Here is a 15,945-nt window from a genome sequence, read left to right on the forward strand (position 1 = left end):
ATGTGCGTATATGTGGACTTACGCCAATCATAATTTCCAGCTCCTGCCCCCGGAACTGAGAAATATCTGAGCCCCTCCAAACATTTCCATTGAATCCCCCCTATGTGTGTCACTGGCTCCAGTCTACGGGTACTGATACAATGTGTCCACACAACATGAACGCCCCAGTGACTCCAGATGTTATACATTGTTTCTCTTCATTTAAGGATTTTTCTATAGGCTTTGTCACATTTTTGGTTCTGGAGCGTTACATCGGAGTGAGATACCACTGCAGCCAGAAAATGGGGACAATGGTGACGAGTCCCCCCAGCTGAGGACAATGCAGCGCCCTGGCTGAGGTATAAATAGGCACCTGATGTGCTCCCTATAAGGCTGGGACCTCATACAGTCCCCCCTCACATATAAGCTCCACTCACAGCTGATGCCGCTACACTCATCTCTGCAACCTCCTCCATCATGGACGACATCTACAAGGCAGCGGTAAGTGACTATAGGATGTGACTGGGACACAAGGAACGTCTCTGATACACTTCACACTTCAATGTCTCATCTATTTCTAAATCTTTGCTGCCGGTAAATGGGTCATTTGTGTTAGCAGCCAGACACAAAAGCACAATCCTGATCGAATACAACACACAGGTGAGAGTTTGTTACATTGTATCAGGTCTAGATCCTCTGTGAACTGAACAGCCTGAACTCCAGACTGATACATTGTAGCCAGGCTCGGACTGGCCCACAGGGTAACAGGGGAATCCCCCGGCGGACCCTTGTGCAGACCTGGGTCCCCAACCCCACTGTATGGGCAGTACTTGGCATAATTCACTTGTTTCACTCTGTACCGAAAAAAGCAGCGTCTCATCATTCATTAACCAAACTGCCCAGTGTATTAATAGAGTTATAGGTAAATTTGTGACAAGGGCCTCAGAGGATTGTCTGGACTGGATGCAATTGTACCAAGTCCCCAGCTGTGAGCTGTATTAGATCAGAACAAGATTACAGTCTCTGAATATAAATACAAGTGTTCTCATTCACCAACAGCAAGCACAGATATGGAAACTGGGAAGAGAGCTAGGGAAAAGCGACTGTAGGACAGGAGCCTACAAGCTATTACTCCCTGTTATCAGCCATTACTGGGGAGGAGACTGTAGGACAGGAGCCTACAAGCTATTACTCCCTGTTATCAGCCATTACTGGGGAGGAGACTGTAGGACAGGAGCCTACAAGCTATTACTCCCTTTTATCAGCCATTACTGGGGGAGGAGACTGTAGGACAGGAGCCTACAAGCTATTACTCCCTGTTATCAGCCATTACTGGGGGAGGAGACTGTAGGACAGGAGACTACAATCTATTACTCCCTGTTATCAGCCATTACTGGGGAGGAGACTGTAGGACAGGAGCCTACAAGCTATTACTCCCTGTTATCAGCCATTACTGGGGGAGGAGACTGTAGGACAGGGTGAGTGACAGGAACATTCATGTTCTTGATAACTGAATCTAATGATGGAATAAATACTGGAAATTCCAGATTTTGACATTTTTGTGCACGTTCAGAATTTTCTGCACTTGATAAACTTCTAGTTTTGTCTCTGGTCCTATAATCAGGAGTTCTCCCCGCAGGACAAGGAACTGTAGGATCATTCCTGGGGAAACAAATCCTAATGTAGAGCCTGAGCCATAACCATTCAGTAGGCCGGGTGACTAGAGAGGTTCGAGGTGTTCGGTGCCTCACTTGTCTGCAGAGAATTCATAGCTGTATCTACAGACCTGACCATAGAGGATCCGACATCACAGGGATCGTCCGAATTCCCAGAATGTGTCCTCGTATGTCTGAGATCATGTGATCCTCACTATATATAGTAACATTACTGGAGACAATGGAGATTATCACCCACCTGTCTATTCTACAGAAATCCGCACAGCCCGAAATAAACCACTGAGGATTATGGGAAATATTGTCACTCAGCTTTGATTTCCAAAAAGGGAATATTCTCGACTTCACCATTAACCCTTAGCTTCCTGCAGAGTGACCTCAGATTCTTAATGTAACAAGTCCATTCATGAGAGATCAGAGGTGACATCACTGAGAATGCCTCCTATCCATCACCAGAGATCAGCGGTGACATCACAGAGAATGCCTCCTATCCATCACCAGAGATGAGAGGTGACATCACTGAGAATGCCTCCTATCCATCACCAGAGATCAGCGGTGACATCACTGAGAATGTCTCCTATCCATCACCAGAGATCAGCGGTGACATCACTGAGAATGTCTCCTATCCATCACCAGAGATCAGCGGTGACATCACTGAGAATGTCTCCTATCCATCACCAGAGATCAGCGGTGACATCACTGAGAATGCCTCCTATCCATCACCAGAGATCAGAGGTGACATCACAGAGAATGCCTCCTATCCATCACCAGAGATGAGAGGTGACATCACTGAGAATGCCTCCTATCCATCACCAGAGATCAGCGGTGACATCACTGAGAATGTCTCCTATCCATCACTAGAGATCAGCGGTGACATCACTGAGAATGTCTCCTATCCATCACCAGAGATCAGAGGTGACATCACTGAGAATGCCTCCTATCCATCACCAGAGATCAGAGGTGACATCACTGAGAATGCCTCCTATCCATCACCAGAGATCAGAGGTGACATCACTGAGAATGCCTCCTATCCATCACCAGAGATCAGAGGTGACATCACAGAGAATGCCTCCTATCCATCACCAGAGATGAGAGGTGACATCACTGAGAATGCCTCCTATCCATCACCAGAGATCAGAGGTGACATCACTGAGAATGTCTCCTATCCATCACTAGAGATCAGCGGTGACATCACTGAGAATGCCTCCTATCCATCACCAGAGATCAGCGGTGACATCACTGAGAATGTCTCCTATCCATCACCAGAGATCAGCGGTGACATCACTGAGAATGTCTCCTATCCATCACCAGAGATCAGAGGTGACATCACTGAGAATGCCTCCTATCCATCACCAGAGATCAGCGGTTACATCACAGAGAATGCCTCCTATCCATCACCAGAGATGAGAGGTGACATCACTGAGAATGCCTCCTATCCATCACCAGAGATCAGCGGTGACATCACAGAGAATGCCTCCTATCCATCACCAGAGATGAGAGGTGACATCACTGAGAATGTCTCCTATCCATCACCAGAGATCAGCGGTGACATCACTGAGAATGTCTCCTATCCATCACCAGAGATCAGAGGTGACATCACAGAGAATGCCTCCTATCCATCACCAGAGATGAGAGGTGACATCACTGAGAATGCCTCCTATCCATCACCAGAGATCAGCGGTGACATCACAGAGAATGCCTCCTATCCATCACCAGAGATGAGAGGTGACATCACTGAGAATGTCTCCTATCCATCACCAGAGATCAGCGGTGACATCACTGAGAATGTCTCCTATCCATCACCAGAGATCAGAGGTGACATCACTGAGAATGTCTCCTATCCATCACCAGAGATCAGAGGTGACATCACAGAGAATGCCTCCTATCCATCACCAGAGATGAGAGGTGACATCACTGAGAATGCCTCCTATCCATCACCAGAGATCAGCGGTGACATCACTGAGAATGTCTCCTATCCATCACCAGAGATCAGCGGTGACATCACTGAGAATGTCTCCTATCCATCACCAGAGATCAGCGGTGACATCACTGAGAATGTCTCCTATCCATCACCAGAGATCAGAGGTGACATCACTGAGAATGCCTCCTATCCATCACCAGAGATCAGCGGTGACATCACTGAGAATGTCTCCTATCCATCACCAGAGATCAGCGGTGACATCACTGAGAATGCCTCCTATCCATCACCAGAGATCAGAGGTGACATCACTGAGAATGCCTCCTATCCATCACCAGAGATCAGCGGTGACATCACTGAGAATGTCTCCTATCCATCACCAGAGATGAGAGGTGACATCACTGAGAATGTCTCCTATCCATCACTAGAGATCAGCGGTGACATCACTGAGAATGTCTCCTATCCATCACCAGAGATGAGAGGTGACATCACTGAGAATGTCTCCTATCCATCACCAGAGATGAGAGGTGACATCACTGAGAATGTCTCCTATCCATCACTAGAGATCAGCGGTGACATCACTGAGAATGTCTCCTATCCATCACCAGAGATCAGAGGTGACATCACTGAGAATGTCTCCTATCCATCACCAGAGATCAGAGATGACATCACTGAGAATGCCTCCTATCCATCACTAGAGATCAGAGGTGACATCACTGAGAATGCCTCCTATCCATCACCAGAGATCAGCGGTGACATCACTGAGAATGCCTCCTATCCATCACCAGAGATCAGAGGTGACATCACTGAGAATGCCTCCTATCCATCACCAGAGATCAGAGGTGACATCACTGAGAATGTCTCCTATCCATCACCAGAGATCAGCGGTGACATCACTGAGAATGCCTCCTATCCATCACCAGAGATCAGCGGTGACATCACTGAGAATGTCTCCTATCCATCACTAGAGATCAGCGGTGACATCACTGAGAATGCCTCCTATCCATCACTAGAGATCAGCGGTGACATCACTGAGAATGCCTCCTATCCATCACCAGAGATCAGCGGTGACATCACTGAGAATGTCTCCTATCCATCACTAGAGATCAGCGGTGACATCACTGAGAATGTCTCCTATCCATCACCAGAGATCAGCGGTGACATCACTGAGAATGTCTCCTATCCATCACCAGAGATCAGCGGTGACATCACTGAGAATGCCTCCTATCCATCACCAGAGATCAGAGGTGACATCACTGAGAATGTCTCCTATCCATCACCAGAGATCAGCGGTGACATCACTGAGAATGCCTCCTATCCATCACCAGAGATCAGCGGTGACATCACTGAGAATGTCTCCTATCCATCACTAGAGATCAGCGGTGACATCACTGAGAATGCCTCCTATCCATCACTAGAGATCAGCGGTGACATCACTGAGAATGCCTCCTATCCATCACCAGAGATCAGCGGTGACATCACTGAGAATGTCTCCTATCCATCACTAGAGATCAGCGGTGACATCACTGAGAATGCCTCCTATCCATCACCAGAGATCAGCAGGGACATCACTGAGAATGCCTCCTATCCATCACCAGAGATCAGCAGGGACATCACTGAGAATGCCTCCTATCCATCACCAGAGATCAGAGGTGACATCACTGAGAATGCCTCCTATCCATCACCAGAGATCAGAGGTGACATCACTGAGAATGCCTCCTATCCATCACCAGAGATCAGCGGTGACATCACTGAGAATGTCTCCTATCCATCACCAGAGATCAGCGGTGACATCACTGAGAATGTCTCCTATCCATCACTAGAGATCAGCGGTGACATCACTGAGAATGCCTCCTATCCATCACCAGAGATCAGCGGTGACATCACTGAGAATGCCTCCTATCCATCACCAGAGATCAGAGGTGACATCACTGAGAATGTCTCCTATCCATCACCAGAGATCAGCGGTGACATCACTGAGAATGTCTCCTATCCATCACCAGAGATCAGCGGTGACATCACTGAGAATGTCTCCTATCCATCACTAGAGATCAGCGGTGATATCACTGAGAATGCCTCCTATCCATCACCAGAGATCAGCGGTGACATCACTGAGAATGTCTCCTATCCATCACCAGAGATCAGAGGTGACATCACTGAGAATGTCTCCTATCCATCACCAGAGATCAGAGGTGACATCACTGAGAATGTCTCCTATCCATCACCAGAGATCAGCGGTGACATCACTGAGAATGTCTCCTATCCATCACCAGAGATCAGCGGTGACATCACTGAGAATGTCTCCTATCCATCACTAGAGATCAGCGGTGATATCACTGAGAATGCCTCCTATCCATCACCAGAGATCAGCGGTGACATCACTGAGAATGCCTCCTATCCATCACCAGAGATCAGCGGTGACATCACTGAGAATGCCTCCTATCCATCACCAGAGATCAGAGGTGACATCACTGAGAATGCCTCCTATCCATCACCAGAGATCAGCGGTGACATCACTGAGAATGCCTCCTATCCATCACCAGAGATCAGCGGTGACATCACTGAGAATGCCTCCTATCCATCACCAGAGATCAGAGGTGACATCACTGAGAATGCCTCCTATCCATCACCAGAGATCAGAGGTGACATCACTGAGAATGTCTCCTATCCATCACCAGAGATCAGAGGTGACATCACTGAGAATGCCTCCTATCCATCACCAGAGATCAGCGGTGACATCACTGAGAATGTCTCCTATCCATCACCAGAGATCAGAGGTGACATCACTGAGAATGTCTCCTATCCATCACCAGAGATCAGCGGTGACATCACTGAGAATGTCTCCTATCCATCACCAGAGATCAGCGGTGACATCACTGAGAATGTCTCCTATCCATCACCAGAGATCAGCGGTGACATCACTGAGAATGTCTCCTATCCATCACCAGAGATCAGCGGTGACATCACTGAGAATGTCTCCTATCCATCACCAGAGATCAGCGGTGACATCACTGAGAATGCCTCCTATCCATCACCAGAGATCAGAGGTGACATCACTGAGAATGCATTGATTAAGATCGGCAGCGATCGAAACGCGTTGCATGGGCTCTGTACCCCCACATTTGTACTACAGCAAGGATCTATTATGTCACTGGATTTTAACCATTAATAAAGAATCTCTTTTATTGGAGCTGGAGCACCTTCTGTTTCTACTGAGAATGTCTCCTATCCATCACCAGAGATCAGAGGTGTTGCACCGCAGAGAGTGGTATTACTGGGGGTTTGGGCAGTTTTGGGGTCTGTCCCTCCGTGTCCCCCCCCCCCCCCAACATTAAGTGACATGCCCTCCGGACTATATTTCGGTGGATTTTGGCCCCTCTTGATGCTATTCCTGGATGAGGAGATAAAGGCTCCTGGATTTGCTGCCAGCACTGAGAACAAAGTGTTTTATCCCGACCTCCGCCGTTTGTATCACTGAGCCAGAAATAATCCTCCGGCCGCGCCGATCGCCTGATTGGATTTTGTATAGTGATGAGGGCGACGCTTCGGAGCATCCGGTGATCGCACCATTGTTCCATCATCACAACTGTATTTATCTTGTAAGAAAAAGAAAATATTAAATTATTTATTCCAAGATCTGCGCTTTATGTCTGTGAACAGAAATCCCCTCCAGTCCTGTGCACAGCTGAGGGTTTGTTACAATGGGCATCACATATATAAATCTCCTATTAACAAGTTTTCCATGGTAACTGACCTGTTGCTTTTTATTGGTTGTTAATAATAATATTGTGCATTGACAGCGACACTAATTATTGTTTTTTCCTCTTTTATTTCTTCATCTCTTTCATTTTCAGGTTGAACAACTTACAGACGAGCAAAAAAACGGTAAAAGTCAAATAATCTGGAAATTTTCATTTCATAACAGTAAGGGTACCTTCACACTGAACGATAGCGATCCGTGACGTTGCAGCGTCCTGGATAGCGATCTCGTTGTGTTTGACACGCAGCAGCGATCAGGATCCTGCTGTGACATCGTTGGTCGGAGCTAGAAGGCCAGCACCTTATTTCGTCGCTGGATCACCCGCTGACATCGCTGGATCGGTGTGTGTGACGCGGATGCAGCGACGTCTTCACCGGTAACCAGGGTAAACATCGGGTTACTAAGCGCAGGGCCGCGCTTAGTAACCAGATATTTACCCTGGTTACCAGTGTAAATGTAAAAAAAAACCAAACACTACATACTCACATTCCGGTGTCTGTCGGGTCCCCCGGCGTTCTGCTTCCCTGCACTGTGTCAGCGCCGGCCGGCCATAAAGCAGAGCACAGCGGTGACGTCACCGCTCTGCTTTAGGGCCGGCGCTTACAGTGCAGGGAAGCAGAACGCCGGGGGACGTGACAGACACCGGAATGTAAGTATGTAGTGTTTGGTTTTTTTTACATTTACACTGGTAACCAGGGTAAACATCGGGTTACTAAGCGCGGCCCTGCGCTTAGTAACCCGATGGTTACCCGGGGACTTCGGCATCGTTGGTCGCTGGAGAGCGGTCTGTGTGACAGCTCTCCAGCGACCACACAACGACGAAACAGCGACGCTGCAGCGATCGGCATCGTTGTCTAGATCGCTGCAGCGTCGCTTATGTGACGGTACCTTAAATGCTTTGCTTGCTGTCAGTGAATGGAAACAGTGAGGAGCTGAAATGCCATCCTGATCCTCTCACAGCTGAGGGTTTGTTACACTTGTATCTAGTCCATACAATCCTCTGCCAGCAGCACTAATCTCTCCAGTCCTGATATTTTGTTACAATGTATCAGTTTGCAGAGGTCAGGGAGTTTATGTCACAGAGGATTATTTAGATTGGATCCAAAAGTAACAAACCCTCAGCTGTGAGAAGCTGGTTGTACAGGTTTTCATTCTATCTAAACAAAAAACGGAATAATTAACTGACAAGAAGCAGAAGACAAGGTGCCTGAAATATGTGTGCGCTCATTAGCAGAAGTTCAGAATTAGAATGTACCACTTCCACTTAGAAGAACTGCTGCGCCTGTGTCCCCATGATAACACTTCCTGTCACTCTGCTGGTAAGAGACATATAGATAAGAACCTGCCAGGAGTCTTTTGGGAAAATGAGCAGATGGACACATGTAGATTCACCCTGACCTATACATCATTCGGATTTACAGTTTCATAAAGTTTTGCGTTTTGTTTTTTTACTTTTTTTTCCAGAATTCAGAGCAGCTTTTGATATTTTCGTCCAAGATGCGGAGGACGGATGCATCAGCACAAAGGAGCTGGGCAAAGTGATGAGAATGCTGGGACAGAACCCCACCCCCGAGGAGCTGCAGGAGATGATAGACGAGGTGGATGAGGATGGTGAGAGTTGTACTTTAAAGATTACATATAACCAGAGCCTCCTGGAATATCAACATCAGATCTTATGCTCCAGTCCCATCCAGAGCTGCAATCACAGTTCAGCTGCATGAGCAGCATGACTGACTATGCAGCTCAGCTCAGACACAGAACCACCAGGGGGCAGCAAAGCACAACTGTGACTGCAGCTCTGGGTGTGAATGGAGCACTGGTGGAAACAGAGGGAGACCCCTGTGCAAGAACAATACATGGGCCCTTACAGTCCAATAGCTCCTCATAATGCACAATTCCATCTGCTTTGGAGGTGATCGTGGCCCCCTGATCTCCGGGGCCCCATCTCCACCCCTGGACAGGAGCACAATGATTAAAGTGTGAAAAATCCACAAATCTGCTCAAACATTAACTACAAAGTGTAAGAATGTAATGATGATGATTTACGTACACGGCTGCTGTTACTGTAGCATAGCTCAAGCTGCGGCTCTAGAACTGTAGAAAACTACAAGTCTCAGCATGCTGCACGTCAGGAGGCCTGATGGGAGTTGTAGTTCTGGGGCTGGCAGAGCCTCACTGCCCGTGTATGACCTTCATCGCTTCCCTCCTCCAGGCAGCGGCACTGTGGACTTCGATGAGTTTCTGGTCATGATGGTTCGGTGCATGAAAGACGACAGTAAAGGGAAATCCGAGGAGGAGCTGTCAGATCTCTTCCGCATGTTCGACAAGTGAGTGATGAGGGACATTGTGGAATTGCCCTTTAAGACATAAGGAGCTCGGTGTCCAGCAAAATCCTCTCTGGTCATCATTAAAGGGAGTGTGTCAGCCCAATGTAAGCACACAGCCTTGTAGGGGATGTGGCCCCTATAACCATCGCACCGCTAGTGATCGCGGCCTCCTCAGCAGAAACTACACTTCTGATCAAATATACTAATTAGGTGCTTGGTGCACTCTGGGCGTGACCAAGAGCCATGGTTTTGCATGTCCCCGCCCCCACAAGTGATTGACAGCACTGACCTGCTTGAGATTTCTGTGCAGACAGCAGCGCTGTCAATCACCTGTAGGCCCTTATGTCGGCTCCTAGTCCTCCATCATATTCATGTCCATGTTCTGGAGACTTTCCCCCGACCTCCCGCACTCAGGACTGTTGGATCCCAAATGTTTTATCCCCTGCACTGCCATGTGCTTAGTTTATACTGTCAGTTTGGGTTGATTATGTATATCCCTCCTCACATGTAAAGCACCATGGAATAAATGGCGCTATAATAATAATAATAGTATACGCTCCAGTCACATCCAAAGCTGCATCAACAATCACACACATGAGGAGCTGCATTCACAGGTAATATGGTTCAGTCACATTTAGGTTGCAAAATTAAGTGATTGTGAGGGAAACCATGGAAAGACCACAGCGGCACAGGGCCGACCACTCAGCATGACCACTGTGCGTGAACGCAGCCATACAGCTGCATTTATTGTTCTCTTCACATTGGCCTTTGTTTTCACAGATCGTGTACTCCAGTCACATCCACAGCTGCATTTGAAGTTCCTATACTCCACTCACATGCAGAGCTGCAGTCTAAATTCTGCTCTTTCATGCACTATGCTGGCATTCATTGTCTGATGGCCTGAGATCCCACAAATTGCATGATCATAAAGCAGCAGGATGTGCTCTACAGGCCAACGACCAGCAGGTGGCAGCAGCACAGATCTGCAGACTGAGCTCTGGCTGGAGACTAGAGATACAATTGCAGCAGCTCTGGATGTGCGTGGAGTTAGGAAAGTAACAAATTATAAAGTATCTGTGAAGTCCCGCAACATTGTATCAAATTTGGGACAGAATTTGGGTAGTTGTTCCTGCGCAAGGCATGATGGGAGAAGGAACACAGATATTTCCAGATCTTCACATCTCTGCAGAAATGCCGACGGATACATCGACCTGGAGGAGCTGAAGAACATGCTGCAAGCGACCGGCGAGACCATAACCGAGGACGACATCGAGGAACTGATGAAAGACGGCGACAAAAACAATGACGGCAAAATCGATTACGATGGTGAGTTCACGTAGCGAGCCGGAAATAGTCGCCATATCGCGATATATGGTGCAGGGCGGAGTGCTCGCGATAGATGGTGCTGTGCAGTGCTTCTTGCCATATCACAAAATACGGTACAGGGCCGCGCGCCTTGCCATATCGTGATATACGGTGCAGGGCAGTGCTTCTTGCCATATCGCGATATACGGTACAGCTCCTCGCCATGTCGTGATATACAGTGCAGGGCCATGCTCCTTGCCATATCACAATATACGGTACAGGGCCGCGCGCCTCGCCATGTTGCGATATACAGTGCAGGGCCATGCTCCTAGCCATATCACAATATACGGTACAGGGCCGCACGCCTTGCCGTATTGCGATAATAGGTGCAGGGCTGCACACCGTTGCAACAGAACCTCATTTCTTCATCTTTTCTCTCTTCATAGAATTTCTAGAGTTCATGAAAGGAGTCGAATAAAAGAAAACCGGACCCCGAAAAGTCTGAAAACTGTGACGATAGAGGCCGATCCCACCAGACCCGCGTAATATGACATATAATATATACTGGTGCAATGTATACAGACCCCAATAAAGGAGGCGACTGACCGAATCCCGCCATGGCGGACGACTGCGAATGTGTGGATTTCTCTAAAAGAAATATCTAGAGGAAGTGACCGGTGGTTCTAGTTCCTCCAAACACTAAAATTACAGGAAACGTTCACAAGAAACGACGACTCCTCACCTGCGTCTTCTCGTTTCCTTTGTGATCTTTGTTGCCATATTTTGCACCAAATTTTTAAAAATGACGCATGAGAGGTTCAAAATCCGCGGTCAGCACCGAGCTCACTTTCTCTCGTTGCTTATTTGCACAAAGTTCTTCTCTTTCTATGTTTATTTCTCTTTTTGCCGCCGCAGGTGAGGATTTTGTTTTCCAGAATATTGGTGGCAAGTTAATGGCGACTGTTTTTTTTAAATTTACATTTTGTGTAAATGACCTCTCGTCCCCCCTCCCCCGTCCTGGAGAGATTTTATCATTGCCAGAAACTTCTGCGCAAATGTCACATGAGCGAAATTGTAACTGATCCTGCGACATTTTATGTTTTAAAAAATAGAATCAGACAAATATAAAAGTGTTCTGATTTTGTGCCAAGTTCCTGAACTCCGTGTGACATATTTCAGAATTTGGAGTGAAAAAAAAGAAACAAATATAAAAAAAAAGTAAAAAAACAACAACAAAAAAACCCTTATTTAATGAATCCTGACGGTAGTTTTTATATATGTCTTTTACTTTTCTTTTTTTAGAGAAGAAAGTTACAGAATCTGTTACATTAGCGCTGAAATCCCTGGCGTTCATTAAGGGGAGGACGGGGGAGGGGGGGTCAGCGGTATTTGCACAAAAACTTTAGAAACTTTTTAAAAAGTGTGAAATAATGAAAGATCTGCACTGCTGGTGGTGACTGGGGATGAGTGCGGCTCTTGGGGAGCAAAGTGCTGCGGGGGGATGTTCTGCAGGTCGGGGGGGATGTTCCGCATGTCGGGGGGGGATGTTCCGCAGGTCGGGGGGGGGGGGATGTTCCGCAGGTCCGGGATTAATGTTCCGCAGGTCGGGGGAATGTTCCGCAGGTCGGGGGGGATGTTCCGCTGGTCGGGGGGGGGGATGTTCCGCAGGTCGGGGGGGGGGATGTTCCGCAGGTCCGGGATTAATGTTCCGCAGGTCGGGGGGATGTTCCGCAGGTCGGGGGGATGTTCCGCAGGTCGGGCGGGGATGTTCCGCAGGTCGGGGGGGGGGGGATGTTCCGCAGGTCGGGAGGGGGATGTTCCGCAGGTCGGGGGGGATGTTCCGCAGGTCGGGGCGGGGATGTTCCGCAGGTCGGGGGGGGGATGTTCCGCAGGTCGGGGCGGGGATGTTCCGCAGGTCGGGGGGGGGATGTTCCGCAGGTCGGGAGGGGGATGTTCCGCAGGTCGGGGGGGATGTTCCGCAGGTCGGGGGGGGATGTTCCGCAGGTCGGGGGATGTTCCACAGGTCGGGGGGGGGATGTTCCGCAGGTCGGGGGGGGATGTTCCGCAGGTCGGGGGGATGTTCCGCAGGTCGGGGGGGGGGGGGGGATGTTCCACAGGTCGGGGGGGGGATGTTCCGCAGGTTGGGGGGGATGTTCCGCAGGTCGGGGGGGGATGTTCCGCAGGTCGGGGGGGGATGTTCCGCAGGTCGGGGGGGGATGTTCCGCAGGTCGGGGGGGATGTTCCGCTGGGCGGGGGGATGTTCCGCAGGTCGGGGGGGGATGTTCCGCAGGTCGGGGGGGATGTTCCGCTGGGCGGGGGGATGTTCCGCAGGTCGGGGGGGGGGATGTTCCGCTGGGCGGGGGGATGTTCCGCAGGTCGGGGGGGGATGTTCCGCAGGTCGGGGGGGGGGATGTTCCGCTGGGCGGGGGGGATGTTCCGCAGGTCGGGGGGGATGTTCCGCAGGTCGGGGGGGGATGTTCCGCTGGGCGGGGGGATGTTCCGCAGGTCGGGGGGATGTTCCGCTGGGCGGGGGGATGTTCCACAGGTCGGGGGGGGGGATGTTCCGCAGGTCGGGGGGGGGGGATGTTCCGCAGGTCGGGGGGGGGGGGATGTTCCGCAGGTCGGGGGGGGGATGTTCCGCAGGTCGGGGGGATGTTCCGCAGGTCGGGGGGGGATGTTCCGCTGGGCGGGGGATGTTCCGCTGGGCGGGGGGATGTTCCGCAGGTCGGGGGGGGGGGGGATGTTCCGCAGGTCCGGGCCCGCGGCCGCTCGCTGTTGGATTCCGGTGTTTTCCTCGCAGACGTTTGCGGCGTCTTTTCTGTCGCTGACGGGATTTTCGAGCGCTTTCTCCAGGAGCGAACTGTGAAGCTCATGGGCCCTAATGCAAAAACTCCCACAAGCATACCTCCCAACCGTCCCGATTTCAGCGTGACAGTCCCGCTTTGGCACCGGGGTCCCGCTGTCCCGCTTCGGGCATTTAAAATCCCGAATTTGCGGCCGCCGGTGAAGCCCCGCCCACTTCCGGGACGTAGAGAGAGCCCGATTAGGTTTGTGGCTGTTTTTTTTTTCTTATACATGCTGGGTCTCCTCCCGACCGATCCCTCCCCCGCCCCCGCCCCCGCCCCCTGTGTGTGCGGCGCTGCCACGCTGAGGAAGAGAGCCAGCAGCGATCAAGATGAGAGGTCAGCGACTCACTACCTGAGGTGTGTGCACAGAGCTCTGGCGTCTCCTGCTCTTAGCTGCTATCCCGGCAGAGAAGGAGAGACGGGGGAGGTGCCGGGACAGTGCAGAGCTGTGAGCAGCCGGAGAAACTGAAGAGCTGCACATGGACAGATCAGCCGCCCCTGCACCACAGAGGAGATTGTGTGTGTGTGTGATGTGTGTGTGTGTGTGAGATGTGTGATGCTGCATTTGTGTGTGTGTCATGTGTGTATGAGGTATCTGGTGTGTGTGATGGCTGGGTGTGTGTGATGGCTGGGTGTGTGTGTGTGATGGCTGGGTGTGTGTGTGTGATGGCTGGGTGTGTGTGTGTGATGGCTGAGTGTGTGTGTGTGATGGCTGGGTGTGTGTGTGTGTGTGATGGCTGGGTGTGTGTGTGTGTGTGATGGCTGGGTGTGTGTGTGTGTGTGATGGCTGGGTGTGTGTGTGTGTGATGGCTGGGTGTGTGTGATGGCTGGGTGTGTGTGATGGCTGCATGTGTGTGATGGCTGCGTGTGTGTGTGTGATGGCTGCGTGTGTGTGTGTGTGATGGCTGCGTGTGTGTGTGATGGCTGCATGTGTGTGATGGCTGCGTGTGTGTGTGTGTGATGGCTGCGTGTGTGTGTGTGTGTGATGGCTGCGTGTGTGTGTGATGGCTGCGTGTGTGTGTGTGATGGCTGCGTGTGTGTGTGTGATGGCTGCGTGTGTGTGATGACTGCGTGTGTGTGTGATGACTGCGTGTGTGTGATGACTGCGTGTGTGTGTGATGGCTGTGTGTGTGTGTGTGATGGCTGCGTGTGTGTGTGTGATGACTGCGTGTGTGTGTGATGGCTGTGTGTGTGTGTGATGGCTGCATGTGTGATGCATTTGTGTCAAAGCTGCATGTGTTTGTGAGCTGCGTTTGTGATGCTGCGTGTGTATGTGTGATACTGTGTGTGTGATGCTGCATGTGTGTGAGCTGCGTGCCTGTATGTCATTATACAGTATGGAGAACTGTGGCCATAATACAGTATGGAGCATCATGTGGGGTCATTATACAATATGGAGCATCATGTGCAGCCAGTATACAGTATGGAGCATCATGTGTGGTCATTATACAATATGGAGCATCATGTGCAGTCATTATACAGTATGGAGCATCATGTGCGGTCATTATACAGTATGGAGCATCATGTGCGGTCATTATACAGTATGGAGCATCATGTGCAGTCATTATACAATATGGAGCATCATGTGCAGCCAGTATACAGTATGGAGCATCATGTGTGGTCATTATACAATATGGAGCATCATGTGCAGTCATTATACAGTATGGAGCATCATGTGCGGTCATTATACAGTATGGAGCATCATGTGCGGTCATTATACAGTATGGAGCATCATGTGCGGTCATTATACAGTATGGAGCATCATGTGCGGTCATTATACAGTATGGAGCATCATGTGCGTTCATTATACAGTATGGAGCATCATGTGCGGCCATTATACAGTATGCATGCGGTCATTATACAGTATGGAGCGTCATGTGTGTTCATTATACAGTATGGAGCGTCATGTGTGTTCATTATACAGTATGGAGCATCATGTGCGGTCATTATACAGTATGGAGCATCATGTGCGGTCATTATACAGTATGGAGCATCATGTGCGGTCATTATACAGTATGGAGCGTCATGTGTGGCCATTATACAGTATGGAGCGTCATGTGTGTTCATTATACAGTATGGAGCATCATGTGTGGCCATTATACAGTATGCATGCGGTCATTATACAGTATGGAGCGTC

At 49.9% G+C, this 15,945-nt stretch overlaps 1 protein-coding gene across 1 annotated transcript; it reads left to right on the top strand.

The window, feature by feature from the left end:
- Positions 1–370: 370 nt before the first annotated feature.
- LOC143787831 (troponin C, slow skeletal and cardiac muscles) lies at positions 371–11,587 on the top strand. The gene is made up of 6 exons (XM_077276932.1): positions 371–480; positions 7,425–7,455; positions 8,795–8,941; positions 9,543–9,657; positions 10,847–10,983; positions 11,409–11,587. Exons 1-6 carry the CDS (start codon positions 457–459, stop codon positions 11,438–11,440), a joined length of 486 nt encoding a protein of 161 aa, XP_077133047.1. The 5' UTR covers positions 371–456; the 3' UTR covers positions 11,441–11,587.
- The last annotated feature ends 4,358 nt before the right edge of the window (positions 11,588–15,945 follow it).

The sequence above is a fragment of the Ranitomeya variabilis genome, chromosome 8 (genome assembly GCF_051348905.1).
Source record: "Ranitomeya variabilis isolate aRanVar5 chromosome 8, aRanVar5.hap1, whole genome shotgun sequence".
In the NCBI taxonomy this organism is placed as follows: Eukaryota; Metazoa; Chordata; class Amphibia; order Anura; family Dendrobatidae; genus Ranitomeya; species Ranitomeya variabilis.

Bases quoted from the DNA above. Each gene is read 5' to 3' on its own strand.
- LOC143787831 (XM_077276932.1), top strand. From the start codon at position 457: ATGGACGACATCTACAAGGCAGCG. The intron at 8,942-9,542 runs GTGAGAGTTGTA...TCCCTCCTCCAG, and splicing joins AGACGAGGTGGATGAGGATG to GCAGCGGCACTGTGGACTTC. The intron at 10,984-11,408 runs GTGAGTTCACGT...CTCTCTTCATAG, and splicing joins CGGCAAAATCGATTACGATG to AATTTCTAGAGTTCATGAAA.